At 57.5% G+C, this 17,520-nt stretch overlaps 1 protein-coding gene across 2 annotated transcripts in view; it reads left to right on the top strand.

Annotated features, from left to right (window-relative positions):
* KAZN (kazrin, periplakin interacting protein) overlaps positions 1-17,076 on the top strand; it is a 60,861-nt gene extending 43,785 nt beyond the window's left edge. For both annotated transcript variants that reach the window (XM_023746372.1, XM_014447500.2), the window contains exons 3-8: positions 5,628-5,764; positions 7,418-7,588; positions 11,808-11,997; positions 12,395-12,525; positions 15,416-15,466; positions 16,903-17,076. In XM_023746372.1, coding sequence (XP_023602140.1) covers positions 5,628-5,764; positions 7,418-7,588; positions 11,808-11,997; positions 12,395-12,525; positions 15,416-15,466; positions 16,903-17,070 — 848 coding nt within the window. In that variant the 3' untranslated portion in view covers positions 17,071-17,076. The remainder of the gene's footprint in view (positions 1-5,627; positions 5,765-7,417; positions 7,589-11,807; positions 11,998-12,394; positions 12,526-15,415; positions 15,467-16,902) is intronic.
* Positions 17,077-17,520: the final 444 nt, after the last annotated feature.

Raw genomic sequence — 17,520 nt, 5'->3', positions numbered from 1 at the left:
ATGTAAATATCTGATATGCAGGATGTATTTTCATTGTTACAAATTGAACATAATGAAAGCATAGTGGTTAATCACAAAAACAATATGTAATTATATATATGTTTTCCGATGGTCTTAGGTGACCCCTGTGAAAGGGTCGTTCAACCCCCAAAGGGGTCGAGACCCACAGGTTGAGAACCGCTGCTCTAGTGCTTAGTGGATTAGTCATGTCTGCATGGCCACAGGATTGAAACACGAGAACCTGTGTTCCTGGTGTCTGTCTTTCCTACCCTAGCCAGGAGGTTAGAAAGGTCAGACTGCCTAGCTTTCTAGGTTGCACTCGGAGAGAGCAGCTGTGGGGATTCTGGAAAGATCAGGGGCTTGAATGTCCAAGTACTGGCATCGAGTGCCAGTTCAGCCACTCGCTGGCCATGTGAGCCACTTTCCCAGATGGTGAGAAGAAAAGGGGTTTCCATTCGTGAGGAGCAGAGCCGCCCCAGGTCAGACCCCTGACCACCCAGGCTCTGTGGGTACAGTTTTCTCAGCTGCCCCTGGCGGCCGCCACTTGTCCAAGTGCGTGGTAGGCTTCTCTCTCACCCGAGTGCCACCTGATGGGGCAAGAGCCTGCTTATTAACCTTTGTAAAGTAGGTTGAACCCTAACCTGTTCTTAACTCACCTTGCCCAGCTTCCCGTCCCGGGGCCCTAAGTCTGTGGGCGTTGAACGTGCCTCCCTGGGCTGTGCCTGCCTTCTCCCTCCCTGGGCTGTGCCTTCCTTCTCCCTGCCCTGGGCCTCTCCTCCCATTCCAGCCAGTCGGGTCGGTCGAGCCAACCTGTATATTCTGAGGCCTCCTGGGGAGTGGGGAGATGGGAAGAAACGATAATATGGAATGACCGCCTGCTGCTTTGAGGTGCCGGGTGATGTCACAGGGAGCCTTGGCCGCTGGGGAACTTGCTGAGAGGAGTCCCGTGCAGTGTCTCAGGCCCTCCAGCTGGTGATGGGCAGAGACTGGACTGGAGTCCAGGGCCCTGTGTGTCTGAACGTGTGTCTCTCTGAACTTGCCTCCTCCCCAAGTGCTCAAGGTCTGCCCCTACTAGTTCATTCGAGTTGTGCAAGTCTGTTCTGTATCAAGCAGAAATGGCTATACGGTCAGACCCCATTTTACAGATGAGGAAACTGAGGCTTTGATAGGCAGACTCCAAAGCCAGCTGTGTTGGCCTAAGGTTCAGGAGACCTGTGCTGACTGATTCTCTCTGTGTGATACTAGATATTCTCTTTCTCTCTCTTGGCCTCAGTTTCCCCGTCTGTAAAGAGAAGTTGAGCCGTAAGACCATTTTGGTGAGTTTTTATTCCGAGTCGTTTGCCAAGCCTTTCTGGCTCCCACCTTCCCACCCCTCCTTTCCCAGAATCTGTAGATGCTGAAGGCTTAACTGGACAGGAATGTTGACTGGAAGAGAAAGGGGAGCCCCCTGCTGGCAGATGCTAGGATTGTCATACTCAGACCAAGGCCTACCCCTCCCCACCTCTGAGTCTAGGTTTGTCTGGGATCCACCAGCTGGGAATGTTTACAAGGGCTCTTAGCTTTGGACCATCCTGGACCAGCCTGCGGTCTTCTGAGGCCAGACTAATGGAGATCTGACCGTGTGGAATGAGGCTGTGTCTGGGGCTGGCTGAGGATCCTGTAAGCAAGAGGGGGTGACTACACACACACACACACACACACACACACACACACACACACCTCCCTCCTTCCAGCAGACACTGAGCAGCCATAGGGTGTGCACGAGAAGGCCAACCCGCCTTCATGGATCCCTCGGGAAGCCCCTGGGACGGTGTAGCCTCTGCAGGAACAGCGTCTCCTGGCGGGAGTGATGGTGTGAGTTCGGGGCCATCCGCTGGCTGTGCTTTCATGGAGTCGATGGAGGAGTGGAAGGGGCTCAAGGTCAGAGTCCAGGATGCAAGTCCAGGTCCACTGCTTGAGCCTTGTGGGTCTTGATGAGTAAGGGAACCCTCTGTGCCTCCGTTTCCTCCTCCGTAAGGAAGGGGCAGCCCCACCCCCAGCACCAGCTCCGAGGAGCAGGTGAGGCTGACCGGGCTGTGCGGAGGTGGTTGGGGGTTGGCAGCAGGTGTTGGAGGCAGCAGGGTAGCAGTCTGGGTGGGTCCTGGGGCCAGGTGGGCGCTGCCACTCACCACTTGGCCGGGTTCCTTAATCTCCATGGATGCCACTTCCTTGTCTGTCACGTGGAATGAATTAATAAGTGGTTGTGAGAATTCAGAGACAAAGATCCGTAAGAGGCTTGAAAAGTGTCAGGCACGTGGGGATCGCCTTAATGGCTAGGAAGCTGAGGCCTGGGAGTAAGTGACAACTCAGGGACTCAGAGGCGGGACAGACAGAACCAGCACCCCAACCCCAGTCACTGCCCGGGGGGCAAGGAGAAACCCCTCGTGCTCTAAAAGCACCCTGCAAAACCCCTCTTTCCAGGCCCCCAAAGCTCAGAGTTTACTGTTCTGTTCTCCTCGCGTATGGGCTGTGGCCTCCTTGCCTGGGCCTTGGAGGGAGGGTCTGCTTTGCCCGTGGGGAGAGGGTCAGTGCAGAGACCTCCCTGCTCTCTCTCCCACCCGCCAAGAGGGGCATTTGCAGAAGGTATATGTGCTGGTGCCGCTCCACACTGCCCCACATCTGGGCGACTCTGCTGCGGCAAGGCCCCCTCAGAAGCCTGCGAAAAGTGACACCCCCAACAAGTACCATCGACGTGGGGCTGCAGCTGAGCCCTGATCACACCCCTCATCTCGTGCGTGCATCCGGCCTCCTCCCAGTTAGAAGAATAGGCCCTCCGCACACGCCCTCCCTCCCACCTCAGAGTCCCCACACGCCCAGGAGCCAGGCTAGCCTCCTTCCGTGACCCCGCAGGGCCCGCCAGGTGTGGCATCACCTGTCACCATGGCAGTGGTTCCACCGGCCTGGCTGCTGGAATGGGGCACGCCTGGGCGAAGCCGGTGGCTGGGAAGGCGAGCGGAGGCCGGTCATGCCTCGCAGACCTCAGCAAGTGTGAGGAATGTTTGGAGAACATCAAAAATGGTTTGAAGGCAGAAATAAAAGCATCCCTGTGACAAAGGAAGGAAGGAGGCATGTGGTGCTCATGGCGGTGTGCATGTCACTGTGGTGCTCATGGCCGTGTGCATGTCGCTGTGGTGCTCATAGCTGTGTGCATGTCGCTGTGTGGTGCTCATGGTTGTGTGCATGTCGCTGTGTGGTGCTCATGGCCGTGTGCATGTCGCTATGTGGTGCTCATAGCCGTGTGCATGTCACTGTGTGGTGCTCATGGCCGTGTGCATGTCACTGTGTGGTGCTCATGGCTGTATGCAAGTCGCTGTGTGGTGATCATGGCCGTGTGCATGTCGCTGTGTGGTGCTCATGGCCGTGTGCATGTCGCTGTGTGGTGCTCATGGTTGTGTGCATGTCACTGTGGTGCTCATGGCCGTGTGCATGTCGCTGTGTGGTGCTCATGGCTGTGTGCATGTCGCTGTGTGGTGCTCATGGCCGCGTGCATGTCGCTGAGGTCATTTCTTGGGGGGTTCCCTGCCAAACCTTGTTTCTTAAGTAGTTACAATAGCAGCGCCCTCTATAGCGACACCCCATGTGATGGAGGCAGCAGTAATGTCATTCCAGCTCCGTGGGGACCACACCCACTTCCCCACCCCGGTGCAGGGTCCCCGTGCTCCCAGGCCCTGCTCCTCTGCGTGCAGGTGGTGGACACGTGGCTTCTGACAGGTGGGAGCACCGTGCCTTCTATGTTCCCACCGTGGTTCCAGAGGCGCCTTATTGGCGTTGGCAGGTGGTCTTCCCTTGGCGCTCGTGCCCAGAGACCCAGCGCTCGTGTTTCTCGTCCTCAGCCTGGCAGGCTGCAGCCCAGCGGTGGGCAGAGCCCAGAGCGGAGAGCCTGTGGGATGGAACCTCAGCGGAGCCCTTTGTGGGAGGAGTGATGGCACTTCCCACGCCTGCCTTGTGGCAGGAGTGCGCTGGGCTGCATGTAACGGGAAATCCCATAGACAGGGGGGTTTCTTTTTCTCCTGTTCTAATGAATTCTGGCCTGGGTAATGCACCAGCAGTCCAGGCTCCTTCTGTCTGTCTGTCTGCCCCCCGGTTTCAGCCTGTGTCTCCATCCTGGTGCTCGAACACACATCTGTGCTCCCAGCAGGAAGGCAATGGCAGGGAGACGCTGTGACCTTTTCTGTAAAGAGCGCAGCAGATCGCCCAGTAGACATCTGTGTGCATCTCAGTTGCCAGAACTGGGACACGTGCCCCTCCAGCTGCAAGGGAGCTTGGGAAGCTGTGTTGTAACTGGGCACAAGCAAACACGGGGTTCTCTTGGGAAGAAGGAGGGTAGACAGAGACTCGGGTCACCCATGCGCATAGGGGCTTGTCTCCTCGATCAGACCTGCCACCACCCAAAAGATGGGGACCCTGTCCCCTCCAGGCATGGAGCCTGGCACCCAGAAGGTGCTTAACAAATAGTGGCGGGGGGGGGGGGCGGCTCCCACTCTCGTCTGAGGGGGCAGCTACTAATCTGAAGGCAGAGGCCTGGCCCTTGCTCTCAGGGAACCCCCAGTCATAGTCGCCGCCCCCTACGGAGGCCACCAGCGCAGACGTGTGCTCGTGTCAGCCCTCTTCGATGGCGGAACAGCCAGCAGCACGCAGCTCCTGCAGTGCGTGCACAGTGCATGGGGTTGGCGCAGTGGGCGGTCCATGGAGGCCGCAGCGTCACGCCCTCCACAGCCACTTGGCAAAAGGGAAGGCAGCCCAGCGGGGCTGTGAGGGGGAGATCCCCTCCCGAAGCTCCAGTCCCGAGAGGAAGTCTGGTTCCCACCCAGGTGAGGCTGAGGGAGTACAGCAGAGCCCAGGGGAATTCGTTTCCAACCAGGGGGCAGAGGGGTGACCCCCACGGGAGCCCATGAGACCTGCTTGGCAGCCGCTTCTCTCCACTGGCACAGAGAGCCCGCCCACGGCTCCCGGGACGCCACGGCGGTCACTTCGCGTGGGTCAGTGGCCTCCCTCGGAGCCACCCCCTGGCGCTTCCCTCTGGTTCTCACACCCCACCGGCCCCAGGCTCCCCAGGCCTCCGACTCCTTGACATTGGGGACCAGCCAGTTCAAAGCAGGGATAGATGGGTCATCAAAAACGTGCCGCCCTCGTTGGATCAATAAAATTGAGAGGTGACAGTAGGGACTCTATCAACAGACAGGCCTGGGTTCGAATCCTGAGAGTGCCACGGAGTGACCTGGGAGCTTGGGGGAGAAGCTTCATGTCTCTGGATCCTGTTTCCTCATCTGTTAAAAAGGGGGTCGATGCCCTAGCTGGTTTGGCTCAGTGGATAGCGCCTCAGCCTGCGGACTAGAGGGTCCCGGGTTCAATTCTGGTCAAGATCACCTGCCCAGGTGGCGGGCTTGATCCCCAGTAGGGGGCAGCTGATCAATGATTCTCTCTCATCATTGATGTTTCTCTCTCTCTCTCCCTTGCTCTCTGAAATCAATAAAAATATATATTTAAAAACCGGGGATGGGGGGGATGTCGAAATAGGGTCCCTCCTCAGCGTTCGGGGCCGGCAGACAACCAGGATCCCAGGACTAACGCGCTCTTCTGTCCCCCAGCCATGAAAGCCGACCGGAAGCGCCTGAAGGGCGAGAAGACGGACCTGGTGAGCCAGATGCAGCAGCTGTACGCCACGCTGGAGAGCCGCGAGGAGCAGCTGCGGGACTTCATCCGGAACTACGAGCAGCACCGCAAGGTCAGGCCCCTCCACTCCCCGGACACCGGCTCTCCCCACGCCCGGCCCGAGGGTGGCCTCTCCCATCCCCCTTGGGAGAGACTCTGCTCATGTCGCCTGTGCCCACTGGGGAGGCCTCCGACGTGTCTCGCCCAGCCCGGGCACTGAGCTGAAACAGGCACAGCTCCTAGCTGAGGGCTCCGTGGCGTCGGGGCAAACACACATCGACAGGATGGCCCAGGCGGTGACAGTGGGGGCTCCGGAGACAGGCTGGCCCAGGTTCAGATCCTGGCTCCCCGTGTGTGTCCCCGGGCATCTCAGGAACGCGGTGCAGACTTGTGGAGCTGTGTGAGGACCGAATGCGATGGTGAGCGCAGAGCACGCCGCATGGCGCCCGGCGCACAGGAAGCGCTCAGTGAGTGTTAGCTCTGCATCTGATTCATGACATCATAACGAGTGTGTGAACAGAGAGCCGGGAGCACGGTGAGGCGGCAGGGACTTCTGCAGGCAGGGAGACCGTCTTGGAAGGCGTCACAGAGGAAGTGGCTGTGAGCTGGGCTCTGTGGGATGAGTAGGAGTTTATGATCGGCTAGCCGAGGAACTTGGTTCACCAATTGTGGGCGACAGGGTTGTTAGACGAGGCAGGATGGCCGCCTCTCCGTGGTCCCGGGCCACGTGGAGACCTGGAGGTGAGCTCCTGACGTGGAGAACGGGAAGGCCGTGGCCAGGCGGCGGGCAGGGCCCCCTGTGGGGACCGTCCTCTGGGGAAGGACACCTGCCTTCCTGAACCTGGGCTCTGGGCATCAGAGGTCGGGCCCCGATTCGGCTGCGTGTTCCTTGCCTGCTAACTTGGCTCCGGATGACACAGCGGAGCTCCTGCGAGGGGCCCAGCCCGGAGCAGGGCCAGGTGCCTGGCCGGGAACTGTGCCGAGGGTCCAGCCTGTGTCATCGGGGGCTGTGACCCTGTGGGGGGGTGGCAGGGCCCCTGGCAGCCACAGGGACTGGGCTGCCTCCTTCTCTGTCACATACATGTTACCAAACAACAAAACAAAGCCTCAGACCCACGACTGACCCTAACGTTTGTCGGACTCTGTTTAAATGTTTCCCTCACATGAACTCAATCTTTATAACAATTCTTTGAAACAAATAGTATTGGCTCCTTCCCCCCATTTTTCAGAAATATTTTATTATTGATTCCAGAGAGGAAGGGAGAAGGAGAGATAGAAACCTCAACGATGAGAGAGAATCATCCATTGGCTGCCTCCTGCATGTCCCACACTGGGGATAGAGCCTGCAACCTGGGCAGGTGCCCTGACCAGGAATCAAACCGTGGCCTCCTGGTTCCTAGGTTGACACTCAACTACTGAGCCACGCCGGCTGGGCCCCCCCCGCCCCATTTTAAATACAGAGAGAGCGAGACTGGGTGAAGTCAAACAACTTCCCCGAGACAAACGTTTGCTCAGTGAGTCATTGAAAAATGTTTCCTGAGCCTCTGCCAAGGGTTTGTGTCTGTTCCTATCTCCCCGTAGTTTGTGGCATGGCTGGGACTCGAACCCAGGGCTTTCCCACTGCAGAGCCTTCTGTGGTCGGGGGTCAGGGCCCCTCAGGGTACGTCTGGGCCATGAGGAGGCCCTGCACTCCCCATGTGACACCCTGCCCTCCCACCCCCCGCAGGAGAGCGAGGATGCCGTCAAAGCTCTGGCCAAGGAGAAGGACCTGCTGGAGCGGGAGAAGTGGGAGCTCCGGCGCCAAGCCAAGGAGGCCACGGACCACGCCACGGCGCTGCGCTCCCAGCTGGACCTCAAGGACAACCGGATGAAGGAGCTGGAGGCTGAGCTGGCTATGGTGAGCCCCTCCCCTCCCTGCCCTGCCTTCACACACGCAGGGCGGTGGGACTTGTGCTGGGAGACAGGGTGCAGAGAAGCCTGGAGTGAAGGAGTGGAGTCAGGCAAAGCAGGACCCAGGAGGGGGTGTGGCTGGGGGTGGGGTCTGTGATGATTGGCATCTTCCCACATCAACCCCTGAGCCTGGGGCAGTCTCTCACCCACCTGCCTGGGCCTGGGGCATGGGGTGCTGGGAGACCATCCACTCTTCCGCACTCCCCAGGCTACTGCAAAAATAAAAGCCCATTTTTTTAAAAATAGATTTGTTTAGGAAAACATTTGGGAGGAAATACACAAAAAAAATTAACAATGGTTACCTCTGGGTACTAGGATTACAAGTGAGTTTTATTTTCCTGTGTGTGTGTGTGTGTCTGTGTGTGCGTGCGCGCACACCTGTTATTTTCATCTACAGTGAGAATGTCTTATTTGGGTTGTCAAGGGGAAAAGTGTTACTTTTTTCTAATCCAAAACAAGCCTTCAAAATACACCCAAAAACTGTTTACTGCGGTGACCCACAGCCCGCACGTGGGAGCAGAGAGCCATGGTGTGTCTGGGCCTGGCTGAAACACCGAGGCCCAGAGCCCTGGAGTTTGCTCCGCCTGCTCCTGTGTGGCCTTGGGCCGCTCACTGCACTTCTCTGGGCTTCAGTGCCCTTTATCTGGAGCTGCGTGGGGCTGGGGGTCTTCATCCCACCCTGTTTGCCCCACCAAGTGGCAGGGAAACACTTGGGAGCCCTGGGGGCTGGGGAGGGCTGCCTGGCTCCACGTTCGCCTGCAGAGCACGGATGCATGCTGACAGTGTGGTTACAGCCCTGGGTTCTGGGTTCGAGTCCAGCCCCCGTCACTTTCTAGCTGTGTGATCTTATGCAGGACTTGTCACCTCTCTGAGCCTCGGTTTCATCGGTCTAAATAGGGTAATGGCCTGTGTCTCCTGGGTCTCTTGGGAGGATGTCAATGAAATAACGCCAGGGAAGTGCTCAGTCTGGTGCCTGCACATGGTGATGGATGATATGAGACGAAGGTTTTCTACGGTCACTTCCTTTCGGACCACCCTGGTCAGGATCCATGGGTCCCTCTTGGGACCAGCTCAGCCCCTACCTACCTGCCACCTACCTCCTGGGTCTCCTTGTCCGATGCTGACCCCTAGTGGTGAGGACTGCCCAGGCCCGGAGGAAGCTGCTGCTGTCAGTCCCCTTTGGGGTGGAGGTGGGGTCAGCGGTGCTGGTGCCTCTGCTGCCCGCCTGTTCTCCCAGGCCTGCCCAGTGCCCGGGGGACAGACAGACATGACTTCCTTGCCTGGGCGCACTGGCCTCAAGCATCCTTGGGGAATTCCGGGGTCCAGAGCGCCTCTGCTCCCGCAGTCCCCATGCCCAGACCACTCCACGTGCTTCCCTCTGGCCAACAAAACTCAGGTCCCCGCCTCCTCCTTCTGGCAGGCATCAGACCCCTTTGCTAAGTGTGAAGAGTTAGAGTGAATGTCTGCAGCTCAGGGCGGTGGCTTTGTTATAACAAGAAGGAGGGCTCAAACCCAGAGGGAAGAGGCTTTCCTAAGAGCCCTGACCGCCCCTGTGTTGTTGGGGTGTCCACCGCCATCTGCAGGATTCACCACCCGGAGGCCTCCGGGGCTGCCTGCGCCAGGCGGTGTGGTCCAGCTCCCCTCCTGCACCGCTGGCCGGGCGAGACCAGAGGGGAGGTACCGTCCTGCAGGTACCCCTTTACGTCCTTGGCTTAAAACTGCAGGAAGCAACTCTGGCTTGTGTAAGCGCACAGGCACACATTGGAGGAAATCAGGAGCTCACGGGCCCAGTGTGCGTGCAGGTTTTTAGTTTTTTATTGATTTCAGAGAGGACTGAAGAGGGAGAGAGACAGAAACAAACATCCATGATGAGAGAATCATTGATCAGCTGCATCCTGCAGGGCCGCCCACTGGGAACTAAGCCTGCAACCCGGGCATATGCCCGGACCTGGAATCAAACTATGACCTCCCTGTTCATAGATGGATGCTCAGCCACTGGGCCATGCCAGCCGGGCAAGCATGCAGGTTTTAGTAAGACTTCACGCTCACCTGCAGCTCCCGTCTCCGTCATAGCTGTGCCCGAGGGTTAAAGTCGTGGGCGGGCAGTTTGGGAGAGGATCCTGTGCTCCATCCTCAGGACCAGCCTAGAGGGACACCCCGCCCCCCCCCCCCCGCCCCCCACCCTGGGTTGTCAGGAAGCAGTGATGTTGAGCTGCCTGCTGAGTTAGAAGGGGCCATTCCAAGTCCCCGGCAGGGCAGGCTCCGCCTGGGAAAAGAAAGCCGGTTGGGCCTGGAGAGCAGCCCTGCCCGGGCCTCTCTCTGCGATGCCTTAACGGGCCGGGCCGCTTGTTTCAGGGGCAACTGGGCATTCCTCGCTTCCCAGGTGTGGGGCTGGGAATGCTGCGAGAGGGCAAGCGGCGGGGGGGGGGGGGGGGTTTTACTGGCGCTGTGGAGGACACCCCCGGGGGTCTCTTTCTCCCCCCGTGGCCCCCTTTCAGCCACCACAAAAAATATGGCGTAAAGAATCTACGTGACTCCCCTCGAGCAGTTCCAGGACTGAGAAACCTCACACCAATCACCATGCGTCAAAACAGGGTTGTGCCGAGTGATGCGGTCTGTGTAAGCGGGGCTGCTGCAAGCATATGGCAGCTCTGAACCACTCCCAGCCTCACTCGCTCCTGCGGCAGAGGGATTGCTCCTGGTCCTGGTCTGCATCGCTTATGCTGGTTTTCCTGTCCCAGCGGAGGGTGGGCACCTGGGAACCCACAAGGGGCTTGCAGTCAGACACCCAGGCTTGGAGCCCAGCTTGGATGCTGTGCCTGCTGTGCATCTTAAAGAAGTCACTGAACCTCTCTGAGCTTCCGGTTTCTCCCCAGTCAAGCACAGATAATGGCACACTCCCTACTTGAGACCCAGGCTGTCACACTGAGCACACGAAGGTTTCCTGAGCAAGGGAGGAGATGATTACCTGGCTCGGGGGTGGGGCTGACACCCTCAACTTGACCTCCCTCTGCCATATAGGTTTATATTCCCCAGGGGCTGGTGGTGGAAGGGAAGTGATTTCACTGACTCCTGGGGTGTCTGAGCTGGAGAGAACCCTAACGATCGCTTGGTCCAGGCTTTCCATTATACAGATGTGGAAACGGAGGCTCAGAGAGGGCGGTGACGTATCTAAAATAACAGCTGGTTCGCATGATGAGGCTCTATCAGGCTTGAGGCCAAGGACTGTCTGTTTATGGGCTGGAATCTCCGCTCTGCCAGAAGGAGGCTGAGGCCTTAAGGAAGGTATGGGAAGTTCTGGAGCAGGAGAGGGGAGGTGAAGTCTTTCATTTCATCTGCGTTCATGTTAGGGGCGAAGCCAGCACTCACGGTGGCTCTGCCATCTGTAACGACCCCCTGGGCATCGGATTCACCGGCGAGCTCAGCGCAAGCCCCTTGAGCCCCTCCGAGTGTCCCCTCTGCCCTGTGTGAGCCGGGGGAGCCAGCCAGGAAGTGGAAATAGACTGTGATGAATATGCATTAATACATCGCTAATACGTGCCTTTTTTCTCCCCAAAACAATCTGCTGTTGTTTCTAATAAAACCCCACATATCCTGGGGGGAGGTAACCGGAAGCTGACAGAGACCTGTCACCGCCTGAGGAAAGGACGAGCTGTCCGACCACACCCCGCCCTGACTCAGCCCACCCTGTCCCTGGGCTTCCCGTGTCCCACGCACCTCGCCCCGTGGCCCTGAGAGCCAGGGGAGGAGTGGCCGCCCCAGCCTGCAGTACGCTGCACCTTGCGAAGGGAGGTCACAGGTTGAATTTGGGAGGAGCTAAAGTGATGGAAGCCAAAACACCATTTTCTTACAATGTCCTTCAAGTCCCAGCCAGTCCTCAGAGAACCCAAAAGAATGGGTGACAGTGTGTGTGTGTGTGTGTGTGTGTGTGTGTAGGGTGGGGGCCTCTTTCTTTCCGTATTGCTGGTCTCACTTGGGTGTCAGGATCTAAGGTGTAACCCAGGGGAGGCCTGCCGTGCAGGTGCTTGGCTTACTGTCTGGCACTCACGCAGCCGGCGATGCCCAGGCCCAGGGGCCAGTTCGTGGTTTTCCCATGATGGTGGGCGGTGGCCGAGCAGCCGGCCACGAGGTCACGGCGTCCTCTTGTCCCCTGGCTCTTTCTCCAGGCCAAGCAGTCCCTAGCTACGCTGACCAAGGACGTCCCCAAGCGGCATTCACTCGCCATGCCAGGCGAGACCGTGCTCAACGGCAACCAGGAGTGGGTGGTGCAGGCGGACCTGCCGCTGACCGCAGCCATCCGGCAGAGCCAGCAGACGCTCTACCACTCGCACCCCCCGCACCCTGCAGACCGGCAAGGTGGGTCCTGGCCGGCGGGCCCAGCCACCGCGGTGGGGCTGCTTGGAGGTCCTCCGACCCAGTGGGGAAGGCAGTCTCTCCATCTCCACTGGAGCTGCTTAGGGGAGTGTGGGGCCCCAGGCCCAGATAACTGAGGTCCCTGGGAGCTCCGCCTCTTCCTCTCCCTCACCCGGGTTAAGAGGGGGCCTACGTGGATCCAGAGGCGATGATGGGAGGCTCTTCCTGGAAACTGCTCTCTGATGGCTGCAGAATAGAGGGGCGGAGAGCTGGGCAGGGGTCTTCTCGACAGCTCAGTGTTCTCCTGGGTGTAACGGGGCGCTGGCGCCATCGCCTGCAAGGCAGTCAAGGTGAGGCCATTCTCTCCATCCCTCACTCACCAGCTGTCCCTGCTTTCCAGCGGTCAGGGTGAGCCCCTGCCACTCCCGGCAGCCTTCCGTCATCTCCGACGCGTCTGCCGCCGAAGGCGACCGGTCATCCACGCCAAGCGACATCAACTCCCCTCGCCACCGGACGCACTCCCTCTGCAACGTAAGGCCAGCAGCAGCGGGGCCTGGGCCCTGGGCCCTGGGCCCTGCCCGGAAACCGCGGGGGCGGGCGGAGGGCTGAAGACGCACTCGCTCTTTCCTCTCGTCCACCCAGGGAGCACTCTGGCGGAGGCATTTCCTGTTCTGTTCTTTCCTTTTGCAAGAAGAGATGGATGTGGGGAGAGAAAGAAAGGAGGCCCATTTGCTCCTTGTGTCCGGGAGGGCAAGGAAAATCCAGAGGAAGGCGGGCCTGGGTCGGCGTGGGGTCTGTGCAGCGCGGGGTCCCCTCTGGTGGGCTGGGTGAGACCGCGGGCCTCTCCTCCCAGGCATCAGCCTTCCCAGCACGCTGCCTCTCCCTGTAGGGCCGGCTCTCCATCTTCATCCAGGAATGAGCCCCAGTGTTTTGACTCCCAGAAGCCTTGGCACGTTTTGTCATGAACTTGCTCTAAGTTGGTTGGCTCTGCTTATGTAATCGGACACGGTTTGATTGCATACTGGGGCCAGCTACCAAGAGGCACATGTCCCCAGCCCCCTACCTCTTGATGACTAGTAGGGCGACAGACAGGCTCCCAAGGAGTGAGAGGGTGAAGGAAGGTGGGTCAGGGGTCTGAGGACTGGACGCCACCCTGTCTAGGCTCCAACATGAAATATTGGGGTTGGGTGTGGGGGCCACTCTCCATTCCCGGTCCATCACGCGGTTGACAATAACAGGGCTCCCCTGCCACACAGTGAAGACAGGGGCACACTAGCGTAGGTCTTCAAATGCGTGGGAAGGCTTTCTCAAAACCTCAGTCCATGTTGCTGCATTAACCAGCGAGATAAGTAATAAAAAAGAAATGAGGCGAATATAGTGGGGAAGAAAGACAAAAGAACCATCACTTGCCGGCGATATGATTATCTACCTGGGAAACGCAAGAGAATAACCTTGAAAAGCCATTAGAACTAATAATAAGCTAGTACATAACAGTGCTGGTTGAAAATCAATTTATAAAAAATCAGTAACGTTTCTATATACAAGTAATCATAATGGAAACGTTTTTTCCTATCTGCACTAACAATGAAAAGTGCTCATAAAAATAGCTGAGGCTCAACTTAAGTTGCTGCGTGGGCAGCGGGATTGCTGGCCCGGGGCCCTGTTCAGCCCACGTCGTAATGGGGAGAAGGTCGCCTGCGGGCCTGGGGCCCCACTAGGGGCTGGGATTCTTTTCTGACTGGGGCCTTATGAAAGGAAGCAGTGTGTTCTCTTGTCCCCAGGAGAGCACCCTGCTGACAAAGGCTGTCTTGGCTGACAGAGCCAAGGTGAAGAAGGTGGACCACTGCTAGTAGAGGGGCTCTGACGTCTATGCTCTGATTCGGAGCGGCCACTGTTATGTTGTACCCGCAGCCAGCATCTTACAGCGCACCCAGAACCTTCTGGTATCTGTGCACAGCCCCAAGGAGAATCCTTCGCAAGGGCCTTTTCTTTTTTTCTTTTTTTTTTTTTTTTGTCTCCCCTTGTTGGGCCCATAGTGGCCCTGACAGCCAAAATGCCGTTGGAAAATCCAATCTGCAGAAAGGGTTCTCTAAAAGCCTCTTGAATTGCATTGGCACAGGCCTCGCCTTTTGCCCAACTTGGCCCTGGCACATTGATTTCCAAGGTCACCTCCCACAGGGCCCTGCAGCGGGACGCGGGGGCTTTGGTAAGCCAGTTGTCTGGGTACAGGCATTTCAGCGGGCACCGGCCTCATTCTCTTCCCCATACACTGGGCAAAGATGGCCAGCCCTACCCACAGTAAACCTGTTTTAGGTGCCTGCCGTGAATTCTGTTTGTGCATCTTGAGATAGGACTAAACACTAAACTACCATTTGTTCCCTTCCCGCGCTCCCTCAACCACCTCCATGCCACATATCAATAGACGTGCACACAGGTGAGCCAGGAAGAGCCTGAACATAGCTCCGGGGAACTCTTTATTCTCACGCATTTGACCTGACAACAGCAAGAACAGCCCAGTCTGGACTAAGGACCCCCATTCCCCACGTCCCCTCAGGCTCTGGCCATTAATTTAGAGCAGAGGTGGCTGGCGTCTGAGCACCGAGAGGTTGGAGAAAGTTGATGGACAGGGCAAGTAACGCGGACTTTGTTTCTTCATGGGCACTTTGCCTGCAATTCTGGAAACAACCACCAGGGGACTCCCTGGTAATGGCTTTTATGATCAAAATGATCCGTTTGCCCCCAGAAACAAAACTGATTCTGGGTTTTGTTTCCTTTTTGTTTTGTATGTTTTCTTTTGTTCTCCACTTTTGTACACTATAGGAAGGAGAACTGGCCCAGGAGGAACCAGACTGTCCCAAATGTGTATTGTATTTCTGCTTTTAATTAACTCGGTGCTGCTGGACCGTCTGGAGCCTGTGAATCTGTAAACCAGGCTGATGCGTCCTGCCCTTCCACAGAATACGAGATTCATTGTGTTTGAGGAGGAGTTAGAGGTTACAGTTTCCTGAGTCTTCCTGTTCCAAAATTCTTTATTTTTGTCCCTTTTTTTCTATAAAATTCTATTTCTTTAGGAAAAGCACCAAGTATAACCAACCTCCAGTTCTAACACAATGGACCAATCGGGGCAGGAACTTAGAAGCCTTTGAGTAACTGATTTGTTGGTCAGAGGGTATTGGGGGTCGAGAACAGGCAGGGGAGCACCCCGGGGCCTCGGGCTAGGCGCCCTGATCCAGCAGCCTCTCAGTGAGCCCCAGGCCCTCCCCACTGAGCCCTGCGGGAGTGTCTGCTTCAGGGGTGAGGGTGGGTTCCCCACCTAGAGGCAAGGTGGTCCCTAAGGGATGGCTTCCTTTCACGGACCATCTCTGCTCTCATGTGGCCTGTGTGTCTGCTGTTTCATCTTTCTCTTCTCCTTTGGCCACAGGGCGACAGTCCCGGCCCAGTTCAGAAGAACCTGCACAACCCCATTGTACAGGTAGGTGTGCCTTCCCCGGGTTCTCGGGCCCTCCCTTCTCCCCAGCCTGACCATGCCTTCATCCCTTGTTCCCCTGGGCCCTTGGCATCCCCCCTTCCATACTGGGGCACCCAAAGCAGAGAGGAGTTAAGGAGTCACATGTGGTTGGGGCCCGAGTTAGGCTTCCCACCTGGGTCTGCCCTTCCGTGCCCTCTCTGGACCTGTAAACCTACTAAGTGCATCACAACCTCCATCCTGCTGCCCTGGTAGTGTCTTCTCTTGGCAGCCAAAGTCTGATGAGCCAAGCCATGAGCTCATGGGGCCCCTCCTTGCAGGAAACTTTTATTCATTTTTAACATTTCAGTATTCTATCATCAGGGTGAGGAGGGGATCTGCAGGGAGGAAAATGACATGAATGTGGGGGTCAGAGGGGTCTCTAGGATCAGTTTTCTAGTCCCGGGGTTCGCACATGCTGGTCTCTGCAAGTCCCATCAGGGTCCACCAGGGAAGTGTTTCAAATGTGGATTCCTGGGCCCTTCACCCTGAGAGCTGGATCCACCATGTGAGGGGTGGGCCTGGAATTCAGGGAACATATTTTAGGAACCATTAGTCTAGTCCAGTGGTCGGCAAACTCATTAGTCAACAGAGCCAAATTTTTTAAACTTAAACTATATAGGTAGGTACATTGTTATTAACTTAATTAGGGTACTCCTAAGGCTTAGGAAGAGCCACACTCAAGGGGCCAAAGAGCCGCATGTGGCTCTCGAGCCAGTTTGCCGACCACGGGTCTCGTCTGAGCCCTGCCTTTTTGACAGAGAATTGTACCCCATGGCTGTACAAAGCTCTCCGGCAGACACCAGCCCCCAACCCCCGTAGTTATCCCATCATCAGAACTAGACCCCAAGCCCCCGCCTCCCCACTCGACCTTAGCCAGTCCTGCTTCTTGTCCGGGGACTTCAGATTCAAGGTCCTTGCCCTTGGCCGACACAAAGCTCCGGTTTCCTCCGTCCTCACTCTCCAGGCTCCCAGGCCCCCTTTTCCACGGGGGCTTTTTCACAGGGAAGGTGTGCCCTTGCTCAGTGCCCCTGTGGCGGGGCCATGGCCCAGTGCATGGTCACACTCCTGCAAGCCCTCAGGAGGTACCAGTAAGGTTGTGGGCAAACAGCGGCTCGCCGTTGTGGAATGTTTATTATGCATTTTTATCCACTTTAGTGACATTCTCATGACAGCCTTGGGTGGGTCCTACTGTTGTCCCTGAGGGTCCCTAATGGGCCCAAGATCCCTCACTGAGTGCTGGCAGTCCTGACCACTGGAGGCTCCGCCCCCTCTGCCCCTCCCCGCTGTGGCCCCGCCCCCTCCGTGCCCCTCCCCACCGTGGCCCCGCCCCCCGTGCCCCACCCCCAGCTCAGGTTGGCTCTGTTCTTCTCCTCCGCATCTCTGCCGCTTGGCCGGAACAGTCACTAGAGGATCTTGAAGACCAAAAACGGAAAAAGAAGAAAGAGAAGATGGGATTTGGCTCCATCTCCCGCGTCTTCGCCAGAGGGAAGCAGCGGAAGTCCCTCGACCCCGGCCTGTTTGATGGTACCGCCCCTGATTATTACATAGAGGAGGACGCGGACTGGTGATGCCCGCCCCCCCTCCCCGGGGCCCCCCCCCCGGCGGGGGTTTCTTTTCGTTTTGGGTTTGCCTGGGGGCCTTCCTGGCCGGTTTGGGTTCTGGGTGCGGGCCGGGCGCCGACGCGTGGGACCCCTCCCCCCTGCGGCGCCCCCTCTGTAATTGATGTACATACTGCAAACGTGTGTGACTATGTCAACTCTCTGTCGTCTTCGGCGCGATGCGGTCGTGTTGTTCATCTGGGTTTGTTTCGTTTTGTATTTTTGTTCCCTTTTTGTTTTTATGTTTCCTTTCGTTCGGTTCGTTGGGTTGTGTTTTTCCCTCCTGTCCCCTCCCCTCCCCTCCTTTCTATGAAACTTGAAAACTTGAAGGACTGCTGTGTATTTGTAAATAACAAAAACGACTGTGCACTCCGTGCTTGTACATGTCCCTCGTCCGAACTGCTACTCCCGGAGCCCCTC

This window comes from Myotis lucifugus, unplaced genomic scaffold (genome assembly GCF_000147115.1).
Source record: "Myotis lucifugus unplaced genomic scaffold, Myoluc2.0 scaffold_666, whole genome shotgun sequence".
Classification (NCBI taxonomy): domain Eukaryota; kingdom Metazoa; phylum Chordata; class Mammalia; order Chiroptera; family Vespertilionidae; genus Myotis; species Myotis lucifugus.
Note: the sequence above shows the minus strand (reverse complement) of the source record. Positions and strands in the feature narration are given on the sequence as shown.